A 24006-nucleotide genomic window follows, 5' to 3' on the forward strand; every position below is an offset into this window, starting at 1 on the left:
GAGATTGGATGGATCACAGCTCCCCCAGAGATGGGACAGATTGGATGGGTCACAGTTCCCCCAGAGATGGGAGAGATTGGATGGGTCACAGCTCCCCCGGAGATGGGAGAGATTGGATGGATCACAGTTCCCCCATAGATGGGAGAGATTGGATGGGTCACAGTTCCCCCAGAGATGGGAGAGATTGGATGGGTCACAGCTCCCCCGGAGATGGGAGAGATTGGATGGGTCACAGTTCCCCCGGATATGGGAGAGATTGGATGGGTCACAGCTCCCCCGGAGATGGGAAAGATTGGATGGGTCACAGTTCTTCCTGAGATGGAAGAGATTAGATGGATCACAATTCCCCCGGAGATGGGAGTGATTGGATAGGTCATAGCTCCCCCTGAGATGGGAGAGATTGGATGGGCCACAGTTCTCCCTGAGATGGGAGAGATTGGATGGGTTACAGTTCCTCCTTAGATGGGAGAGATTGGATGGGTCACAGTTCCCCCAGAGATGGCAGAGATTGGATGGGTCACAGTTCTCCCTGAGATGGGAGAGATTGGATGGATCGCAGTTCACCCTGAGATGGGAGAGAGATTGGATGGATCACAGTTCTCCCTGAGATGGGAGAGAGTGGATGGATCACAGTTCCCCTGGTGGTGGTAGAGAGATTGGATGGGTCACAGTTCCCCCTGAGATGGGAGATATTGGATGGATCACAGTTCCCCCGGAGGTGAGATAGAGAGTGGATGGGTCACAGCTCTGCCGGAGATGGGAGAGATTGGATGGGTCATAGTTCTCCCAGAGATGGGAGAGATTGGATGGATCACAGTTCCCTCGGAGGTGAGATAGAGAGTGGATGGGTCACAGCTCTGCCGGAGATGGGAGAGATTGGATGGGTCATAGTTCTCCCAGAGATGGGAGAGAGTGGATGGGTCACAGTTCCCCCCGGAGATGGGAGAGATTGGATGGGTCACAGTTCTCCCTGAGATGGGAGAGATTGAATGAATCTCAATTCCCACTAAGATGGGAGATATTGGATGGATCACAGCTCCCCCAGAGATGGGAGAGATTGGATGGGTCACAGTTCCCCCAGAGATGGGAGAGATTGGATGGGTCACAGCTCCCCCGGAGATGGGAGAGATTGGATGGATCACAGTTACCCCAGAGATGGGAAAGAGATTGGATGGATCACAGTTCTCCCGGAGATGGGAGAGAGTGGATGGATCACAGTTCCCCCAGAGATGGGAGAGAGATTGGATAGATCACAGTTCTCCCAGAGATGGGAGAGAGTGGATGGATCACAGTTCCCCCGGAGGTGGGAGAGATTGGATGGGACACAGTTCCCCCATAGATGGGAGAGATTGGATGGATCACAGTTCCCCTGGAGATGGGAGAGATTGGATGGATCACAGCTCCCCCAGAGATGGGAGAGATTGGATGGATCACAGCTCCCCCAGAGATGGGAGAGATTGGATGGGTCACAGTTCCCCCAGAGATGGGAGAGATTGGATGGGTCACAGCTCCCCCGGAGATGGGAGAGATTGGATGGATCACAGTTCCCCCATAGATGGGAGAGATTGGATGGGTCACAGTTCCCCCAGAGATGGGAGAGATTGGATGGGTCACAGCTCCCCCGGAGATGGGAGAGATTGGATGGGTCACAGTTCCCCCGGATATGGGAGAGATTGGATGGGTCACAGCTCCCCCGGAGATGGGAAAGATTGGATGGGTCACAGTTCTTCCTGAGATGGAAGAGATTAGATGGATCACAATTCCCCCGGAGATGGGAGTGATTGGATAGGTCATAGCTCCCCCTGAGATGGGAGAGATTGGATGGGCCACAGTTCTCCCTGAGATGGGAGAGATTGGATGGGTTACAGTTCCTCCTTAGATGGGAGAGATTGGATGGGTCACAGTTCCCCCAGAGATGGCAGAGATTGGATGGGTCACAGTTCTCCCTGAGATGGGAGAGATTGGATGGATCGCAGTTCACCCTGAGATGGGAGAGAGATTGGATGGATCACAGTTCTCCCTGAGATGGGAGAGAGTGGATGGATCACAGTTCCCCTGGTGGTGGTAGAGAGATTGGATGGGTCACAGTTCCCCCTGAGATGGGAGATATTGGATGGATCACAGTTCCCCCGGAGGTGAGATAGAGAGTGGATGGGTCACAGCTCTGCCGGAGATGGGAGAGATTGGATGGGTCATAGTTCTCCCAGAGATGGGAGAGATTGGATGGATCACAGTTCCCTCGGAGGTGAGATAGAGAGTGGATGGGTCACAGCTCTGCCGGAGATGGGAGAGATTGGATGGGTCATAGTTCTCCCAGAGATGGGAGAGAGTGGATGGGTCACAGTTCCCCCCGGAGATGGGAGAGATTGGATGGGTCACAGTTCTCCCTGAGATGGGAGAGATTGAATGAATCTCAATTCCCACTAAGATGGGAGATATTGGATGGATCACAGCTCCCCCAGAGATGGGAGAGATTGGATGGGTCACAGTTCCCCCAGAGATGGGAGAGATTGGATGGGTCACAGTTCCCCCAGAGATGGGAGAGATTGGATGGGTCACAGCTCCCCCAGAGATGGGAGAGATTGGATGGGTCACAGTTCCCCCGGATATGGGAGAGATTGGATGGGTCACAGCTCCCCCGGAGATGGGAAAGATTGGATGGGTCACAGTTCTTCCTGAGATGGAAGAGATTAGATGGATCACAATTCCCCCGGAGATGGGAGTGATTGGATAGGTCATAGCTCCCCCTGAGATGGGAGAGATTGGATGGGCCACAGTTCTCCCTGAGATGGGAGAGATTGGATGGGTTACAGTTCCTCCTTAGATGGGAGAGATTGGATGGGTCACAGTTCCCCCAGAGATGGCAGAGATTGGATGGGTCACAGTTCTCCCTGAGATGGGAGAGATTGGATGGATCGCAGTTCACCCTGAGATGGGAGAGAGATTGGATGGATCACAGTTCTCCCTGAGATGGGAGAGAGTGGATGGATCACAGTTCCCCTGGTGGTGGTAGAGAGATTGGATGGGTCACAGTTCCCCCTGAGATGGGAGATATTGGATGGGTCACAGTTCCCCCTGAGATGGGAGAGAATTTATGGATCACAGTTCCCCCTGAGATGGGAGAGATTGGATGAGTCACAGTCCCCCGGAGATGGGAGACAGTGGATGGATCACAGTTCCCCCGGAGATGGGAGAGATTGGATGGATCACAGTTCCCAAGGAGATGGGAGATAGTGGATGGGTCATAGATCCCCCGGAGATGGGAGAGATTGGATGGGTCATAGATCCCCCGGACATGAGAGTCTTTATAGGCTGCAGCTTTCTTGTGTCACATTGATGCACATGGATTGTCACCTTCTAGGTATGCAAAGCGCCCATATTCCTGCAGGAGGCTCTTCATTCCAAGCAGTTCCCCGGACCCAGTCTTCAGAAGGTCATCGTCACTGGGAACCTCAACCCAGACTGTCCCTCCGTCCGCCAAGAAGTAGAGCTCATTAAACAGAGCAGACTTATACCAGGGCGGGAGATCTCTGTGGGGGAGGGGAGAGGATGGGGTTAAACCTGAGGGGTGATTAATCATATAAGAGGAGAGTTCATTTTAAAGATTATGGATTTCTTCACCCTTCGCCCCTCAGTGTTGGAATCTCCCCTCTCCTTCACCAAAGCTCAGTTTTGGAATCTACCACCCCTCCCCCACCCAGTGTTGGCACGTCTCCTCCTCGGTCGGTAACTCCCCACTCAGTGTTAGTTTCCTCCTCCCTTCCCCCAGTCAGCGTTGGTATTTCCCATTCTTTCCCCATCCTCAGTGTTTGTATCTCCCATCCTCCTCCCCTTCACTGTGCTTCTCTATCATTATCTCCCCCTCAGTGTTGGTATCTCCATCCTCCCTACCTCATTGTTGGTATCTCCCATCATCTCTCCCTCATTGTTGCTATCTCCCATCATCTCTCCCTCAGTGTTGGTATCTCCCATCCTCTCTCCCTCAGTATTGGTATCTCCCAGCCTCCCTCAGTATTGGTATCTCCCAGCCTCCCTCAGTATTGGTATCTCCCAGCCTCCCTCAGTGTTGATATCTTCCAGCCTCCATTAGTGTTGGTATCTCCCATCCTCTCTCCTTCAGTGTTGGTCTCTCCCATCCTCTCTCCCTCACTGTTGGTATCTCCCATCCTCTCTTCCTCACTGTTGGTACCTCCCATCCTCTCTCCCTCACTGTTGGTACCTCCAATCCTCTCTCCCTCACTGTTGGTATCTCCCATCCTCTCTCCCTCACTGTTGGTACCTCCCATCCTCTCTCCCTCACTGCTGGTACCTCCCATCCTCTCTCCCTCACTGTTGGTACCTCCCATCCTTCCCTACCCCAATCATTAGTAGTTACCCATTTTGCAGTATAGGTCCCTGCCAGGTCTCTATTTTCTGCTCCCAGTCTTCGTAGTGGTTCAGACCGTAGTGACACAGACTGGGGGCCGCATCACCCTGACTTCCGAAAAACCTTGTGTAACGTCTGCAGGGAAACAATTAGGGAGGTATGACCCTCGTAGAGTGACACAGTGGGTGGTATGACCCCTCCCGGGTGACACAGTAAGGAGGTATTGTGACGGTGAGGGAGTAACCAGGCTCACAATAAAGGTATCAAGCCCGTTTTGTTACCTCTGATCCATACTTGTGGTTTTAGAGTGTAAACTCTTGAACCTGTGTATTGTACCTGCAATGTATGTAATTATGCGACAATAGAGTATTTTTGTGTGTTTTTACCTTTCCAGGGCTGTCAGCAAGCAGAGATTGCTGGGGGGGGGGGGGGGAGTGCCAGCAAGCAGAGATTGCTGGGGGGGGGGGGAGTGCCAGCAAGCAGAGATCGCTGGGGGGGGGGGGAGGAGTGCCAGCAAGCAGAGATCGCTGGCGAGGGGGGGGGGGGAGGAGTGCCAGCAAGCAGAGATTGCTGGGCTATAAGTTTCAAGGGGGTTTTTGCTGAGAAAGTCTTGCCAGATTGTGCCTAGATAGTTGGGATCCAGAGTTGCTGGAAGTCCCAGAAATGTACCCGGAAATCATGTCGGAATCCCGGGTACATATAGGCACAAAGCTCCAGCCAAAATCCCTCCTTGAAAACGCTTGTACGACTCACCGCTAGGACTCCATGCTTCACCACAGACCAGAAAGATAAATGGGGAATAGGAGTGTAAGGTATCCCCAGAACTGTCGCAGGGTCCCCCAGTAACAGAGGGATCCCCAGTTACCCAGAAACAGTATAGAGGTTCTGGGGGTACTCCAACCATACATGAGGTTGCGAGGGTTTTAAAAAAAGGTCTAAGTCCAGTTTTCAGTGTGTGGGGAATATGGCCAGCAAGAATAAAATGTGCAGGTTCTTATTCTATTCCCATAACCAGAAGACTTAGAAGAAGTACATGTATAAGATATATTTTATTACACAGTGTGTGTAAAAGTACATATGCTTGTGCACAGTATATGAGCTGGGGACTTCCAGGTCCGTGGTTCCGATAGACCATGTGGCTGCCAATCCTGGTGCCACCAAGTCTGCTCGGGTCCCGGACATGAAAGCCTCAGAGTTTGCCAAGTGTGAAAGTTAGTGGAGTACCGGAGTAAGCCTCAAGTACTCATGTCCTGGGGTGAATGGAAGTCATCGGACCACCATTTGCCCCAGCCAAGACTGTGAGGAGCCGAAGTCAGTGGGTGACTCCTTCTTGACAAGTGACAGAGGTGCCAGGTTGGCGCATGCCCTTGTCAGAATCCGAATGCATGCTTGCCCGGCTTCAGGAGACTGGCAACACTCTGATTGGCTGGTAGGAATTTTCCCACACTCGGATTGGCTGCAGTATTTCATGAATGAGCTCTGAAATACTATAAGAATCCCTCAGCCAATCCGGAGTTGAGATTCTGAGTGCCAAGACAGCAGCGGCAAATTTAAATCCACCAAAAGATGCTCTGGGAGAAATAGTCCCACTTTATGAGGGATAGAACGTGGCGGCCGCGGCGGAGATTGCAAGGCCATTTTAGTTCCAGGACATTTGGAGCTAAGTCGCGGTCGAGCTATTTCAAGCCCTCCGGAGCATATACAGCGGTGGCGAGTGGAACTTCATACCGATTTGAGTTCCGGGACATTTCGGGCTAAGTCCCGGTCAACCTAAAAACTTTGTTTTATGCCATAGAAGCTAGGAAAGTCTATATTTGCACCTGCAGGGTTAAACAGTAGGGAGGTATGACCCTTACACCGTGACAGTGACACATAAGGGAGGTATGTCCCGTGCACTGTGACGTCAGTGGGGTAACACGTTACCTGCAATGCTCTCTTTCTCCAGCCCCAAAGCGTATCCTGGGCATATCCCAGCTCAGGCAGAACTCCAGCGTCCCGCGCCCACCTGGGGTCACCCTGCACCCCGCTGCCAGCGCTGCTGCAGTCTTCTGTCCTTTACTTGTCGGGGTGCTGGGACCTGTGAGGGAACAAGTGACATAGTTACCTAGTTAGAGTTACATAGTTACATAGTAGATGAGGTTGAAAAAAGACGTACGTCCATCAAGTTCAACCTATGCTAAATTTAGACAACAGATACTTTATCCTATATCTATACTTATTGATCCAGAGGCAGGCAAACAAAAAACCTCATTAAGGGGAAAAATTAATTCCTTCCTGACTCCAAGAATTGGCAGTCGGATTAAACCTTGGATCAACATCCTTCCCATGTATACTTATTTGGTATATCCCTGTATACCTTTCCCATCTAAAAAGATGTCCAACCTTTTTTTGAACAAATCTATTGTATCTGCCATCACAGTCTCCATGGGTAATGAATTCCACATTTTAACTGCCCTTACTGTAAAGAACCCTTTCCTTTGTTGCTGGTGAAATCTCCTTTCCTCCAACCTTAAGGGATGGCCCTGAGTCCTTTGTACTGCCCGTGGGATGATAGTTCTATTGAAAGCTCCTTGTATTGTCCCTGAATATATTTGTATATAGTTATCAGATCCCCTCTTAGACGCCTCTTTTCTAATGTAAATAAATCTAATTGAGCTAGCCTCTCCTAATAAGTTAGATTGTCCATCCCCTTTATTAATTTGGTGGCTCTTCTCTGCACTCTCTCTAGTTCCATAATGTCTTTTCTAAGGAGTGGTGCCCAAAATTGTACTCCATATTCAAGGTGTGGTCTTACTAATGCTTTGTAAAGGGGCATAATTATGTTTACTTCCCTTCCATCCATTGCCCGTTTAATGCAAGATAAGATCTTGTTTGCCTTTGCAGCCACTGCATGACTTTGAGCACTATTACTAAGTCTGCTGTCTACAAGCACTCCTAAATCCTTCTCCATCAAGGATTCCCCCAATTTATCCCCATTTAATTTTTATGTCGCCTTTATTACTCTTGCATCCCAAATGCATAACCTTACATTTATCTGTATTAAACCTAATTTGCCATTTACCTGCCCACGTTTCCAGTCTCTCCAAGTTCTTCTGAAGAGAAATTACACCCTGCTCTGATTCTATTACCTTACACAATTTAGTATCATCAGCAAAGATGGAGACTTTGCTCTCGATCCCAACCTCAAGGTCATTAATAAACAAGTTAAAAAGCAGGGGTCCCAGTACCGATCCCTGAGGTACTCCACTCATGACTTTAGCCCAACCTGAAAAAGTTCCATTTATGACAACCCTCTGTTGTCTGTCCTTTAACCAGTTTTCAATCCAGGTGCATATATTATTACTGAGTCCAATATTCTTTATTTTGTACACCAACCTCTTGTGTGGAACCGTATCAAAAGCCTTTGCAAAATCTAAGTAGACCACATCAACTGCATTACCCTGGTCTAAATTCCTACTTACCTCCTCAAAGAAACAAATAAGGTTAGTTTGGCATGATCTATCCGTCATAAATCCATGCTGAACATTATTAATCATTTTGTTTTCCATTAGGTATTCCTGAATATTATCCCGTATTAAACCTTCAAGTAGCTTCCCCACTATTGAAGTCAGGCTTACAGGTCTGTAATTCCCTGGTTGTGATCTAGCTCCCTTTTAAAATATAGGCACCACATCTGCTTTAGGCCAATCTTGTGGTACTGAGCCTGTGGAAATGGAGTCCTTGAATATTAAATATAATGGTTTGGCTATTACTGAAATTAACTCCTTGAAAACTCTTGGATGTATGCCATCGGGGCCCGGTGCCTTATTTACTTTAATTTTTTCAAGCCGCTTATGAACTTCTTCCTCAGTTAACCAATTGTTCATTAATATGGAGGTTGTGGCTTCCTCCTGCGGCACAACTATTGAACTTGATTCTTCCCTGGTAAACACAGAAGCAAAGAATTTGTTTAATACCTCAGCTTTTTCCTTATCTCCAATAATCTGCCTACCCATCTCACACTGAAAGGGTCCTATATTTTCTTTTCTCATTTTTTTGTTATTAAGGTACTTAAAGAACATTTTAGGGTTGACCTTACTTTCTATTGCAATCCTTTTCTCATTATCCATTTTTGCTAATTTGATTGCCCTTTTGCAATTTTTGTTACATTCCTTATAATTCTGATACGATGTCTCTGTCCCTTCTGACTTAAATAATCTAAACGCCTTCCTCTTCTTGTCCATTTCCTCCCCTACCTGTTTATTTAGCCACATTGGTTTTGACTTATTTCTTTTATACTTATTACCCAAGGGTATACACTGATAAGTGTGCTTTTCTAACAATGTTTTAAAGACTGCCCATTTATCTTCTACATTTTCCTGCAAAAACATAATCCCATTGTATTACTACTAGGTAAGACCTCAGTTTATTAAAATTTGCCTTACTAAAGTTTAAGGTCTTTGTTGAACCCAAGTAATCTGTTTTTTGATAATTTATTTCAAATGAGACCATGTTATGATCACTGTTACCCAAATGTTCCAGGACTTTAATATTTGTTATTACTTCTACATTGTTTGATATGACCAAATCCAGAACTGCCCCTCTCCTGATTGGTTCCTCAATAATTTGGGTCATATAATTGTCTTTAAGCACCCCCAAAAACCTGTTCCCTTTTGTTGTAACACGAATCTCATTGCCCCAGTCTATGTCTGGATAATTTCCTCAATCCCACGGATATTTGGTGGTTTATAGCATATTCCCACAAACATTTTCTTTATACTTTTACCTCCGCTGCTAATTACTATCCACAAAGTCTCAACATTTTCATCATTCCCTTCATAGACATCATCCCTTATACAGGTAAACCCCGTTATAACGCGCCTTGTTATACCGCGATTCGGTTATAATGCGGTTTTCCTGTGGCTCCCGTTTAAAAAAAAAAAAAAATTACATTTAATTTTTTTTTTTGCACACTGCACACACTGCACACACTGCACACACTGCACACACACTGCTCACTGCACACACACTGCTCATTGCTCACACACTGCTCACACTGACACACTGCTCATTGCTCACACTGCTCATTGCTCACACTGCACACACTCACTGCACACACTGCACACACTGCTCATTGCTCACACTGCACACACACTGCTCATTGCTCACACTGCACACACTGACACACTGCTCATTGCTCACACTGCACACTCACTGCACACTCACTGCTCGCACACTCTCACACACACTCTCACACACACTCACAGACACTTACACACACTCTCACACACTCTCACACACTCTCACACACACTCACACACACTCACACACACTTACACACTTACACACACCAGCACCAACACATGCTCCCCCCCTCCTCCTGCGCAGGCAGCGGGGACAACGGTGGGGAGAAGGTGAAGCGGGGACCGGAGGGGCATCCCCCCTCCCATCTCCTGTCCCGCGGGGTGAATATGCGCTGATGCGGCGGCCATTTTTTTCCCGCGACCCCTTTACTAACGCGGTGGTCTCGGGGTGGACCCCGAGGACCGCGTTATAACGGGGTTTACCTGTAATAGGTTTTAGATCTGGTTTAACATATAAACATACTCAACCTCCCCTTCTATTATTCGATCCTTCCGAAAAAGAGAATAACCCTCTAAATTAACTGTCCAGTCATGAGTTTCCTCCCACCATGTTTCAGTAATGCCTATGATATCACACTGCTCCCTTGCAGCTATTAATTCAAGCTCCCCCATTTTATCTGTCAGGCTTCTTGCATTAGCAAGCATGCATTTCAGTTATTTTTCAGCCTGTACTATTATCTTATCTGCGCCTTCCTTTCTGAGCCCACTTGGTTTAGTCTTTAGAAGTTTTCTAGTATTATCTGTATTTAATATGGGTATCTCACTGCTTGTCAAACTCGCACTCACCCCCATTCTACCTCCATACCTCCTTGTATCCTCATCTATTCCATCTACTGTATTCCATTACAAGAGAAACCTCAACATTGTCTTCCAAGTCCCATCCTGACAGATGAACTATTCGGCGACGGTTTTGTATGTAATTTTGTATGTTTTTTTTTTATTATATACATGTATGTGTTTAGTATATAAATGTACGTGTTTATTATATAAATGTATGTGTTTAGGATATAAATGTACGTGTTTAGGATATAAATGTATGTGTTTAGGATATAAATTTACGTGTTTAGGATATAAATGTACGTGTTTAGGATATAAATGTATGTGTTTAGGATATAAATTTACGTGTTTAGGATATAAATGTATGTGTTTAGGATATAAATGTACGTGTTTATTATATAAATGTATGTGTTTAGGATATAAATGTATGTGTTAAGGATATAAATGTATGTGTTTAGGATATAAATGTGTGTGTTTAGGATATAAATGTATGTGTTTAGGATATAAATGTGTGTGTTTAGGATATAAATGTACGTGTTTAGGATATAAATGTACGTGTTTAGGATATAAATGTACGTGTTTAGGATATAAATGTACGTGTTTAGGATATAAATGTATGTGTTTAGGATATAAATGTATGTGTTTAGGATATAAATGTACGTGTTTAGGATATAAATGTACGTGTTTAGGATATAAATGTGTGTGTTTAGGATATAAATGTATGTGTTTAGGATATAAATGTATGTGTTTAGGATATAAATGTGTGTGTTTAGGATATAAATGTACGTGTTTATTATATAAATGTATGTGTTTAGGATATAAATGTATGTGTTTAGGATATAAATGTGTGTGTTTAGGATATAAATGTACGTGTTTAGGATATAAATGTACGTGTTTAGGATATAAATGTACGTGTTTAGGATATAAATGTATGTGTTTAGGATATAAATGTATGTGTTTAGGATATAAATGTGTGTGTTTAGGATATAAATGTACGTGTTTAGGATATAAATGTACGTGTTTAGGATATAAATGTACGTGTTTAGGATATAAATGTACGTGTTTAGGATATAAATGTATGTGTTTAGGATATAAATGTATGTGTTTAGGATATAAATGTACGTGTTTATTATAAAAATGTATGTGTTTAATATATAAATGTATGTGTTTAGGATATAAATGTACGTGTTTAGGATATAAATGTACGTGTTCAGGATATAAATGTACGTGTTTAGGATATAAATGTACGTGTTTATTATATAAATGTATGTGTTTATTATATAAATGTATGTGTTTAGGATATAAATGTATGTGTTTAGGATATAAATGTACGTGTTTAGGATATAAATGTATGTGTTTAGGATATAAATGTACGTGTTTAGGATATAAATTTACGTGTTTAGGATATAAATGTATGTGTTTAGGATATAAATGTACGTGTTTAGGATATAAATGTATGTGTTTAGGATATAAATGTATGTGTTTAGGATATAAATGTACGTGTTTAGGATATAAATGTATGTGTTTAGGATATAAATGTACGTGTTTAGGATATAAATGTGTGTGTTTAGGATATAAATGTACGTGTTTAGGATATAAATGTACGTGTTTAGGATATAAATGTACGTGTTTAGGATATAAATGTACGTGTTTAGGATATAAATGTACGTGTTCAGGATATAAATGTACGTGTTTAGGATATAAATGTACGTGTTTATTATATAAATGTATGTGTTTATTATATAAATGTATGTGTTTAGGAAATAAATGTACGTGTTTAGGATATAAATGTGTGTGTTTAGGATATAAATGTACGTGTTTAGGATATAAATGTACGTGTTTAGGATATAAATGTACGTGTTTAGGATATAAATGTATGTGTTTAGGATATAAATGTATGTGTTTAGGATATAAATGTACGTGTTTATTATATAAATGTATGTGTTTAGGATATAAATGTACGTGTTTAGGATATAAATGTACGTGTTCAGGATATAAATGTACGTGTTTAGGATATAAATGTACGTGTTTATTATATAAATGTATGTGTTTATTATATAAATGTATGTGTTTAGGATATAAATGTATGTGTTTAGGATATAAATGTACGTGTTTAGGATATAAATGTATGTGTTTAGGATATAAATGTACGTGTTTAGGATATAAATGTGTGTGTTTAGGATATAAATGTACGTGTTTAGGATATAAATGTGTGTGTTTAGGATATAAATGTACGTGTTTAGGATATAAATGTACGTGTTTAGAATATAAATGTACGTGTTTAGGATATAAATGTACGTGTTTAGGATATAAATGTATGTGTTTAGGATATAAATGTACGTGTTTATTATATAAATGTATGTGTTTAATATATAAATGTATGTGTTTAGGATATAAATGTATGTGTTTAGGATATAAATGTACGTGTTCAGGATATAAATGTACGTGTTCAGGATATAAATGTACGTGTTTAGGATATAAATGTACGTGTTTAGGATATAAATGTACGTGTTTAGGATATAAATGTACGTGTTTAGGATATAAATGTACGTGTTTAGGATATAAATGTACGTGTTTAGGATATAAATGTGTGTGTTTAGGATATAAATGTACGTGTTTAGGATATAAATGTACGTGTTTAGGATATAAATGTACGTGTTTAGGATATAAATGTACGTGTTTAGGATATAAATGTATGTGTTTAGGATATAAATGTACGTGTTTATTATATAAATGTATGTGTTTAATATATAAATGTATGTGTTTAGGATATAAATGTATGTGTTTAGGATATAAATGTACGTGTTCAGGATATAAATGTACGTGTTTAGGATATAAATGTACGTGTTTATTATATAAATGTATGTGTTTATTATATAAATGTATGTGTTTAGGATATAAATGTATGTGTTTAGGATATAAATGTACGTGTTTAGGATATAAATGTACGTGTTTAGGATATAAATGTACGTGTTTATTATATAAATGTATGTGTTTAGGATATAAATGTATGTGTTTAGGATATAAATGTATGTGTTTAGGATATAAATGTACGTGTTTATTATATAAATGTATGTGTTTATTATATAAATGTATGTGTTTAGGATATAAATGTACGTGTTTAGGATATAAATGTACGTGTTTAGGATATAAATGTACGTGTTTAGGATATAAATGTACGTGTTTATTATATAAATGTATGTGTTTAGGATATAAATGTACGTGTTTAGGATATAAATGTATGTGTTTAGGATATAAATTTACGTGTTTAGGATATAAATGTATGTGTTTAGGATATAAATGTACGTGTTTATTATATAAATGTATGTGTTTAGGATATAAATGTATGTGTTAAGGATATAAATGTATGTGTTTAGGATATAAATGTGTGTGTTTAGGATATAAATGTATGTGTTTAGGATATAAATGTGTGTGTTTAGGATATAAATGTACGTGTTTAGGATATAAATGTACGTGTTTAGGATATAAATGTACGTGTTTAGGATATAAATGTACGTGTTTAGGATATAAATGTATGTGTTTAGGATATAAATGTATGTGTTTAGGATATAAATGTACGTGTTTAGGATATAAATGTACGTGTTTAGGATATAAATGTGTGTGTTTAGGATATAAATGTATGTGTTTAGGATATAAATGTATGTGTTTAGGATATAAATGTGTGTGTTTAGGATATAAATGTACGTGTTTATTATATAAATGTATGTGTTTAGGATATAAATGTATGTGTTTAGGATATAAATGTGTGTGTTTAGGATATAAATGTACGTGTTTAGGATATAAATGTACGTGTTTAGGATATAAATGTACGTGTTTAGGATATAAATGTATGTGTTTAGGATATAAATGTATGTGTTTAGGATATAAATGTGTGTGTTTAGGATATAAATGTACGTGTTTAGGATATAAATGTACGTGTTTAGGATATAAATGTACGTGTTTAGGATATAAATGTACGTGTTTAGGATATAAATGTATGTGTTTAGGATATAAATGTATGTGTTTAGGATATAAATGTACGTGTTTATTATAAAAATGTATGTGTTTAATATATAAATGTATGTGTTTAGGATATAAATGTACGTGTTTAGGATATAAATGTACGTGTTCAGGATATAAATGTACGTGTTTAGGATATAAATGTACGTGTTTATTATATAAATGTATGTGTTTATTATATAAATGTATGTGTTTAGGATATAAATGTATGTGTTTAGGATATAAATGTACGTGTTTAGGATATAAATGTATGTGTTTAGGATATAAATGTACGTGTTTAGGATATAAATTTACGTGTTTAGGATATAAATGTATGTGTTTAGGATATAAATGTACGTGTTTAGGATATAAATGTATGTGTTTAGGATATAAATGTATGTGTTTAGGATATAAATGTACGTGTTTAGGATATAAATGTATGTGTTTAGGATATAAATGTACGTGTTTAGGATATAAATGTGTGTGTTTAGGATATAAATGTACGTGTTTAGGATATAAATGTACGTGTTTAGGATATAAATGTACGTGTTTAGGATATAAATGTACGTGTTTAGGATATAAATGTACGTGTTCAGGATATAAATGTACGTGTTTAGGATATAAATGTACGTGTTTATTATATAAATGTATGTGTTTATTATATAAATGTATGTGTTTAGGAAATAAATGTACGTGTTTAGGATATAAATGTGTGTGTTTAGGATATAAATGTACGTGTTTAGGATATAAATGTACGTGTTTAGGATATAAATGTACGTGTTTAGGATATAAATGTATGTGTTTAGGATATAAATGTATGTGTTTAGGATATAAATGTACGTGTTTATTATATAAATGTATGTGTTTAGGATATAAATGTACGTGTTTAGGATATAAATGTACGTGTTCAGGATATAAATGTACGTGTTTAGGATATAAATGTACGTGTTTATTATATAAATGTATGTGTTTATTATATAAATGTATGTGTTTAGGATATAAATGTATGTGTTTAGGATATAAATGTACGTGTTTAGGATATAAATGTATGTGTTTAGGATATAAATGTACGTGTTTAGGATATAAATGTGTGTGTTTAGGATATAAATGTACGTGTTTAGGATATAAATGTGTGTGTTTAGGATATAAATGTACGTGTTTAGGATATAAATGTACGTGTTTAGAATATAAATGTACGTGTTTAGGATATAAATGTACGTGTTTAGGATATAAATGTATGTGTTTAGGATATAAATGTACGTGTTTATTATATAAATGTATGTGTTTAATATATAAATGTATGTGTTTAGGATATAAATGTATGTGTTTAGGATATAAATGTACGTGTTCAGGATATAAATGTACGTGTTCAGGATATAAATGTACGTGTTTAGGATATAAATGTACGTGTTTAGGATATAAATGTACGTGTTTAGGATATAAATGTACGTGTTTAGGATATAAATGTACGTGTTTAGGATATAAATGTACGTGTTTAGGATATAAATGTACGTGTTTCGGATATAAATGTACGTGTTTAGGATATAAATGTACGTGTTTAGGATATAAATGTACGTGTTTAGGATATAAATGTACGTGTTTAGGATATAAATGTACGTGTTTAGGATATAAATGTGTGTGTTTAGGATATAAATGTACGTGTTTAGGATATAAATGTACGTGTTTAGGATATAAATGTACGTGTTTAGGATATAAATGTACGTGTTTAGGATATAAATGTATGTGTTTAGGATATAAATGTACGTGTTTATTATATAAATGTATGTGTTTAATATATAAATGTATGTGTTTAGGATATAAATGTATGTGTTTAGGATATAAATGTACGTGTTCAGGATATAAATGTACGTGTTTAGGATATAAATGTACGTGTTTATTATATAAATGTATGTGTTTATTATATAAATGTATGTGTTTAGGATATAAATGTATGTGTTTAGGATATAAATGTACGTGTTTAGGATATAAATGTACGTGTTTAGGATATAAATGTACGTGTTTATTATATAAATGTATGTGTTTAGGCTATAAATGTATGTGTTTAGGATATAAATGTATGTGTTTAGGATATAAATGTACGTGTTTATTATATAAATGTATGTGTTTATTATATAAATGTATGTGTTTAGGATATAAATGTACGTGTTTAGGATATAAATGTACGTGTTTAGGATATAAATGTACGTGTTTAGGATATAAATGTACGTGTTTATTATATAAATGTATGTGTTTAGGATATAAATGTACAGTATGTGTTTAGGATATACATGTACGTGTTTAGGATATACATGTACGTGTTTAGGATATAAATGTACGTGTTTAGGATATAAATGTACGTGTTTAGGATATAAATGTGTGTGTTTAGGATATAAATGTACGTGTTTAGGATATAAATGTACGTGTTTAGGATATAAATGTACGTGTTTAGGATATAAATGTAAGTGTTTAGGATATAAATGTACGTGTTTAGGATATAAATGTACGTGTTTAGGATATAAATGTGTGTGTTTAGGATATAAATGTACGTGTTTAGGATATAAATGTACGTGTTTAGGATATAAATGTACGTGTTTAGGATATAAATGTACGTGTTTAGGATATAAATGTATGTGTTTAGGATATAAATGTACGTGTTTAGGATATAAATGTACGTGTTTAGGATATAAATGTATGTGTTTAGGATATACATGTACGTGTTTATTATATAAATGTATGTGTTTAGGATATAAATGTATGTGTTTAGGATATAAATGTATGTGTTTAGGATATAAATGTGTGTGTTTAGGATATAAATGTACGTGTTTAGGATATAAATGTACGTGTTTAGGATATAAATGTATGTGTTTAGGATATACATGTATGTGTTTAGGATATAAATGTACGTGTTTAGGATATAAATGTATGTGTTTAGGATATAAATGTACGTGTTTAGGATATAAATGTATGTGTTTAGGATATAAATGTACGTGTTTATTATATAAATGTATGTGTTTAGGATATAAATGTATGTGTTTAGGATATGAATGTATGTGTTTAGGATATAAATGTATGTGTTAAGGATATAAATGTATGTGTTTAGGATATAAATGTATGTGTTTAGGATATAAATGTATGTGTTTAGGATATAAATGTATGTGTTTAGGATATAAATGTATGTGTTTAGTATATAAATGTATGTGTTTATTATATAAATGTATGTGTTTATTATATAAATGTATGTGTTTAGGATATAAATGTATGTGTTTAGGATATAAATGTATGTGTTTAGGATATAAATGTGTGTGTTTAGGATATAAATGTACGTGTTTAGTATATAAATGTATGTGTTTATTATATAAATGTATGTGTTTAGGATATAAATGTATGTGTTTAGGATATAAATGTATGTGTTTAGGATATAAATGTATGTGTTTAGGATATACATGTATGTGTTTAGGATATAAATGTATGTGTTAAGGATATAAATGTATGTGTTTAGGATATAAATGTATGTGTTTAGGATATAAATGTATGTGTTTAGGATATAAATGTATGTGTTTAGGATATAAATGTACGTGTTTAGGATATAAATGTATGTGTTTAGGATATAAATGTATGTGTTTAGGATATAAATGTACGTGTTTAGGATATAAATGTACGTGTTTAGGATATAAATGTATGTGTTTAGGATATACATGTACGTGTTTAGGATATAAATGTATGTGTTTAGGATATAAATGTACGTGTTTAGGATATAAATGTACGTGTTTAGGATATAAATGTACGTGTTTAGGATATAAATGTATGTGTTTAGGATATAAATGTACGTGTTTAGGATATAAATGTACGTGTTTAGGATATAAATGTACGTGTTTAGGATATAAATGTATGTGTTAAGGATATAAATGTATGTGTTTAGGATATAAATGTATGTGTTTAGGATATAAATGTATGTGTTTAGGATATAAATGTATGTGTTTAGGATATAAATGTACGTGTTTAGGATATAAATGTATGTGTTTAGGATATAAATGTATGTGTTTAGGATATAAATGTATGTGTTTAGGATATAAATGTATGTGTTTAGTATATAAATGTATGTGTTTAGGATATAAATGTATGTGTTTATTATATAAATGTATGTGTTTAGTATATAAATGTATGTGTTTAGGATATAAATGTATGTGTTTAGTATATAAATGTATGTGTTTATTATATAAATGTACGTGTTTAGGATATACATGTACGTGTTTATTATATACATGTACGTGTTTAGGACATAAATGTATGTGTTTAGGATATAAATGTATGTGTTTAGGATATAAATGTATGTGTTTAGGATATAAATGTATGTGTTTAGGATATAAATGTATGTGTTTATTATATAAATGTATGTGTTTAGTATATAAATGTATGTGTTTAGGATATAAATGTATGTGTTTAGTATATAAATGTATGTGTTTATTATATAAATGTACGTGTTTAGGATATACATGTACGTGTTTATTATATACATGTACGTGTTTAGGACATAAATGTATGTGTTTAGGATATAAATGTATGTGTTAAGGATATAAATGTATGTGTTTAGGATATAAATGTATGTGTTTATTATATAAATGTATGTATTTAGGATATAAATGTATGTGTTTAGGATATAAATGTATGTGTTTAGGATATAAATGTATGTGTTTAGGATATACATGTATGTGTTTAGTATATAAATGTATGTGTTTAGGATATAAATGTACGTGTTTATTATATAAATGTATGTGTTTAGTATATAAATGTATGTGTTTAGTATATAAATGTATGTGTTTATTATATAAATGTATGTGTTTAGGATATAAATGTATGTGTTTAGGATATACATGTATGTGTTTAGTATATAAATGTATGTGTTTAGGATATAAATGTACGTGTTTATTATATAAATGTACGTGTTTAGGATATAAATGTATGTGTTTAGGATATAAATTTACGTGTTTAGGATATAAATGTACGTGTTTAGGATATAAATGTATGTGTTTAGGATATAAATGTATGTGTTTAGGATATAAATGTACGTGTTTAGGATATAAATGTATGTGTTTAGGATATAAATGTATGTGTTTAGGATATAAATGTACGTGTTTAGGATATAAATGTACGTGTTTAGGATATAAATGTATGTGTTTAGGATATACATGTACGTGTTTAGGATATAAATGTATGTGTTTAGGATATAAATGTATGTGTTTAGGATATAAATGTACGTGTTTAGGATATAAATGTATGTGTTTAGGATATAAATGTACGTGTTTAGGATATAAATGTATGTGTTTAGGATATAAATGTATGTGTTAAGGATATAAATGTATGTGTTTAGGATATAAATGTATGTGTTTAGGATATAAATGTATGTGTTTAGGATATAAATGTATGTGTTTAGGATATAAATGTACGTGTTTAGGATATAAATGTATGTGTTTAGGATATAAATGTATGTGTTTAGGATATAAATGTATGTGTTTAGTATATAAATGTATGTGTTTAGGATATAAATGTATGTGTTTATTATATAAATGTATGTGTTTAGTATATAAATGTATGTGTTTAGGATATAAATGTATGTGTTTAGTATATACATGTATGTGTTTATTATATAAATGTACGTGTTTAGGATATACATGTACGTGTTTATTATATACATGTACGTGTTTAGGACATAAATGTATGTGTTTAGGATATAAATGTATGTGTTTAGGATATAAATGTATGTGTTTAGGATATAAATGTATGTGTTTAGGATATAAATGTATGTGTTTATTATATAAATGTATGTGTTTAGTATATAAATGTATGTGTTTAGGATATAAATGTATGTGTTTAGTATATAAATGTATGTGTTTATTATATAAATGTACGTGTTTAGGATATACATGTACGTGTTTATTATATACATGTACGTGTTTAGGACATAAATGTATGTGTTTAGGATATAAATGTATGTGTTTAGGATATAAATGTATGTGTTTAGGATATAAATGTATGTGTTTATTATATAAATGTATGTATTTAGGATATAAATGTATGTGTTTAGGATATAAATGTATGTGTTTAGGATATAAATGTATGTGTTTAGGATATACATGTATGTGTTTAGTATATAAATGTATGTGTTTAGGATATAAATGTACGTGTTTATTATATAAATGTATGTGTTTAGGAAATAAATGTATGTGTTTAGTATATAAATGTATGTGTTTATTATATAAATGTATGTGTTTAGGATATAAATGTATGTGTTTAGGATATACATGTATGTGTTTAGTATATAAATGTATGTGTTTAGGATATAAATGTACGTGTTTATTATATAAATGTACGTGTTTAGGATATAAATGTATGTGTTTAGGATATAAATTTACGTGTTTAGGATATAAATGTACGTGTTTAGGATATAAATGTATGTGTTTAGGATATAAATGTATGTGTTTAGGATATAAATGTACGTGTTTAGGATATAAATGTACGTGTTTATTATATAAATGTACGTGTTTAGGATATAAATGTACGTGTTTAGGATATAAATGTACGTGTTTAGGATATAAATGTACGTGTTTAGGATATAAATGTACGTGTTTAGGATATAAATGTACGTGTTTAGGATATAAATGTACGTGTTTAGGATATAAATGTACGTGTTTAGGATATAAATGTACGTGTTTAGGATATAAATGTACGTGTTTAGGATATAAATGTATGTGTTTAGGATATACATGTACGTGTTTAGGATATAAATGTACGTGTTTAGGATATAAATGTATGTGTTTAGGATATAAATGTATGTGTTTAGGATATAAATGTATGTGTTTAGTATATAAATGTATGTGTTTATTATATAAATGTATGTGTTTATTATATAAATGTATGTGTTTAGGATATAAATGTATGTGTTTAGGATATAAATGTATGTGTTTAGGATATAAATGTGTGTGTTTAGGATATAAATGTACGTGTTTAGTATATAAATGTATGTGTTTATTATATAAATGTATGTGTTTAGGATATAAATGTATGTGTTTAGGATATAAATGTATGTGTTTAGGATATAAATGTATGTGTTTAGGATATAAATGTATGTGTTTAGTATATAAATGTATGTGTTTAGGATATAAATGTATGTGTTTATTATATAAATGTATGTGTTTAGTATATAAATGTATGTGTTTAGGATATAAATGTATGTGTTTAGTATATAAATGTATGTGTTTATTATATAAATGTACGTGTTTAGGATATACATGTACGTGTTTATTATATACATGTACGTGTTTAGGACATAAATGTATGTGTTTAGGATATAAATGTATGTGTTTAGGATATAAATGTATGTGTTTAGGATATAAATGTATGTGTTTAGGATATAAATGTATGTGTTTATTATATAAATGTATGTGTTTAGTATATAAATGTATGTGTTTAGGATATAAATGTATGTGTTTAGTATATAAATGTATGTGTTTATTATATAAATGTACGTGTTTAGGATATACATGTACGTGTTTATTATATACATGTACGTGTTTAGGACATAAATGTATGTGTTTAGGATATAAATGTATGTGTTAAGGATATAAATGTATGTGTTTAGGATATAAATGTATGTGTTTATTATATAAATGTATGTATTTAGGATATAAATGTATGTGTTTAGGATATAAATGTATGTGTTTAGGATATAAATGTATGTGTTTAGGATATACATGTATGTGTTTAGTATATAAATGTATGTGTTTAGGATATAAATGTACGTGTTTATTATATAAATGTATGTGTTTAGTATATAAATGTATGTGTTTAGTATATAAATGTATGTGTTTATTATATAAATGTATGTGTTTAGGATATAAATGTATGTGTTTAGGATATACATGTATGTGTTTAGTATATAAATGTATGTGTTTAGGATATAAATGTACGTGTTTATTATATAAATGTACGTGTTTAGGATATAAATGTATGTGTTTAGGATATAAATTTACGTGTTTAGGATATAAATGTACGTGTTTAGGATATAAATGTATGTGTTTAGGATATAAATGTATGTGTTTAGGATATAAATGTACGTGTTTAGGATATAAATGTATGTGTTTAGGATATAAATGTATGTGTTTAGGATATAAATGTACGTGTTTAGGATATAAATGTACGTGTTTAGGATATAAATGTATGTGTTTAGGATATACATGTACGTGTTTAGGATATAAATGTATGTGTTTAGGATATAAATGTATGTGTTTAGGATATAAATGTACGTGTTTAGGATATAAATGTATGTGTTTAGGATATAAATGTACGTGTTTAGGATATAAATGTATGTGTTTAGGATATAAATGTATGTGTTAAGGATATAAATGTATGTGTTTAGGATATAAATGTATGTGTTTAGGATATAAATGTATGTGTTTAGGATATAAATGTATGTGTTTAGGATATAAATGTACGTGTTTAGGATATAAATGTATGTGTTTAGGATATAAATGTATGTGTTTAGGATATAAATGTATGTGTTTAGTATATAAATGTATGTGTTTAGGATATAAATGTATGTGTTTATTATATAAATGTATGTGTTTAGTATATAAATGTATGTGTTTAGGATATAAATGTATGTGTTTAGTATATACATGTATGTGTTTATTATATAAATGTACGTGTTTAGGATATACATGTACGTGTTTATTATATACATGTACGTGTTTAGGACATAAATGTATGTGTTTAGGATATAAATGTATGTGTTTAGGATATAAATGTATGTGTTTAGGATATAAATGTATGTGTTTAGGATATAAATGTATGTGTTTATTATATAAATGTATGTGTTTAGTATATAAATGTATGTGTTTAGGATATAAATGTATGTGTTTAGTATATAAATGTATGTGTTTATTATATAAATGTACGTGTTTAGGATATACATGTACGTGTTTATTATATACATGTACGTGTTTAGGACATAAATGTATGTGTTTAGGATATAAATGTATGTGTTTAGGATATAAATGTATGTGTTTAGGATATAAATGTATGTGTTTATTATATAAATGTATGTATTTAGGATATAAATGTATGTGTTTAGGATATAAATGTATGTGTTTAGGATATAAATGTATGTGTTTAGGATATACATGTATGTGTTTAGTATATAAATGTATGTGTTTAGGATATAAATGTACGTGTTTATTATATAAATGTATGTGTTTAGGAAATAAATGTATGTGTTTAGTATATAAATGTATGTGTTTATTATATAAATGTATGTGTTTAGGATATAAATGTATGTGTTTAGGATATACATGTATGTGTTTAGTATATAAATGTATGTGTTTAGGATATAAATGTACGTGTTTATTATATAAATGTACGTGTTTAGGATATAAATGTATGTGTTTAGGATATAAATTTACGTGTTTAGGATATAAATGTACGTGTTTAGGATATAAATGTATGTGTTTAGGATATAAATGTATGTGTTTAGGATATAAATGTACGTGTTTAGGATATAAATGTACGTGTTTATTATATAAATGTACGTGTTTAGGATATAAATGTACGTGTTTAGGATATAAATGTACGTGTTTAGGATATAAATGTACGTGTTTAGGATATAAATGTACGTGTTTAGGATATAAATGTACGTGTTTAGGATATAAATGTACGTGTTTAGGATATAAATGTACGTGTTTAGGATAT

General features: G+C 34.8%; 1 protein-coding gene across 3 annotated transcripts in view; it reads right to left on the reverse strand.

Moving 5' to 3' along the window:
• GBA2 (glucosylceramidase beta 2) overlaps positions 1 to 24006 on the reverse strand; it is a 364366-nt gene that overhangs the window by 109502 nt on the left and 230858 nt on the right. For all 3 annotated transcript variants that reach the window (XM_075573274.1, XM_075573185.1, XM_075573361.1), the window contains 3 exons: positions 6290 to 6443; positions 4376 to 4501; positions 3355 to 3530 (listed from right to left, as the gene is read on the reverse strand). In XM_075573274.1, the coding sequence (XP_075429389.1) occupies positions 3355 to 3530; positions 4376 to 4501; positions 6290 to 6443 (456 nt within the window). The remainder of the gene's footprint in view (positions 1 to 3354; positions 3531 to 4375; positions 4502 to 6289; positions 6444 to 24006) is intronic.

The sequence above is a fragment of the Ascaphus truei genome, chromosome 1 (genome assembly GCF_040206685.1).
Source record: "Ascaphus truei isolate aAscTru1 chromosome 1, aAscTru1.hap1, whole genome shotgun sequence".
NCBI classification, from domain to species: Eukaryota; Metazoa; Chordata; class Amphibia; order Anura; family Ascaphidae; genus Ascaphus; species Ascaphus truei.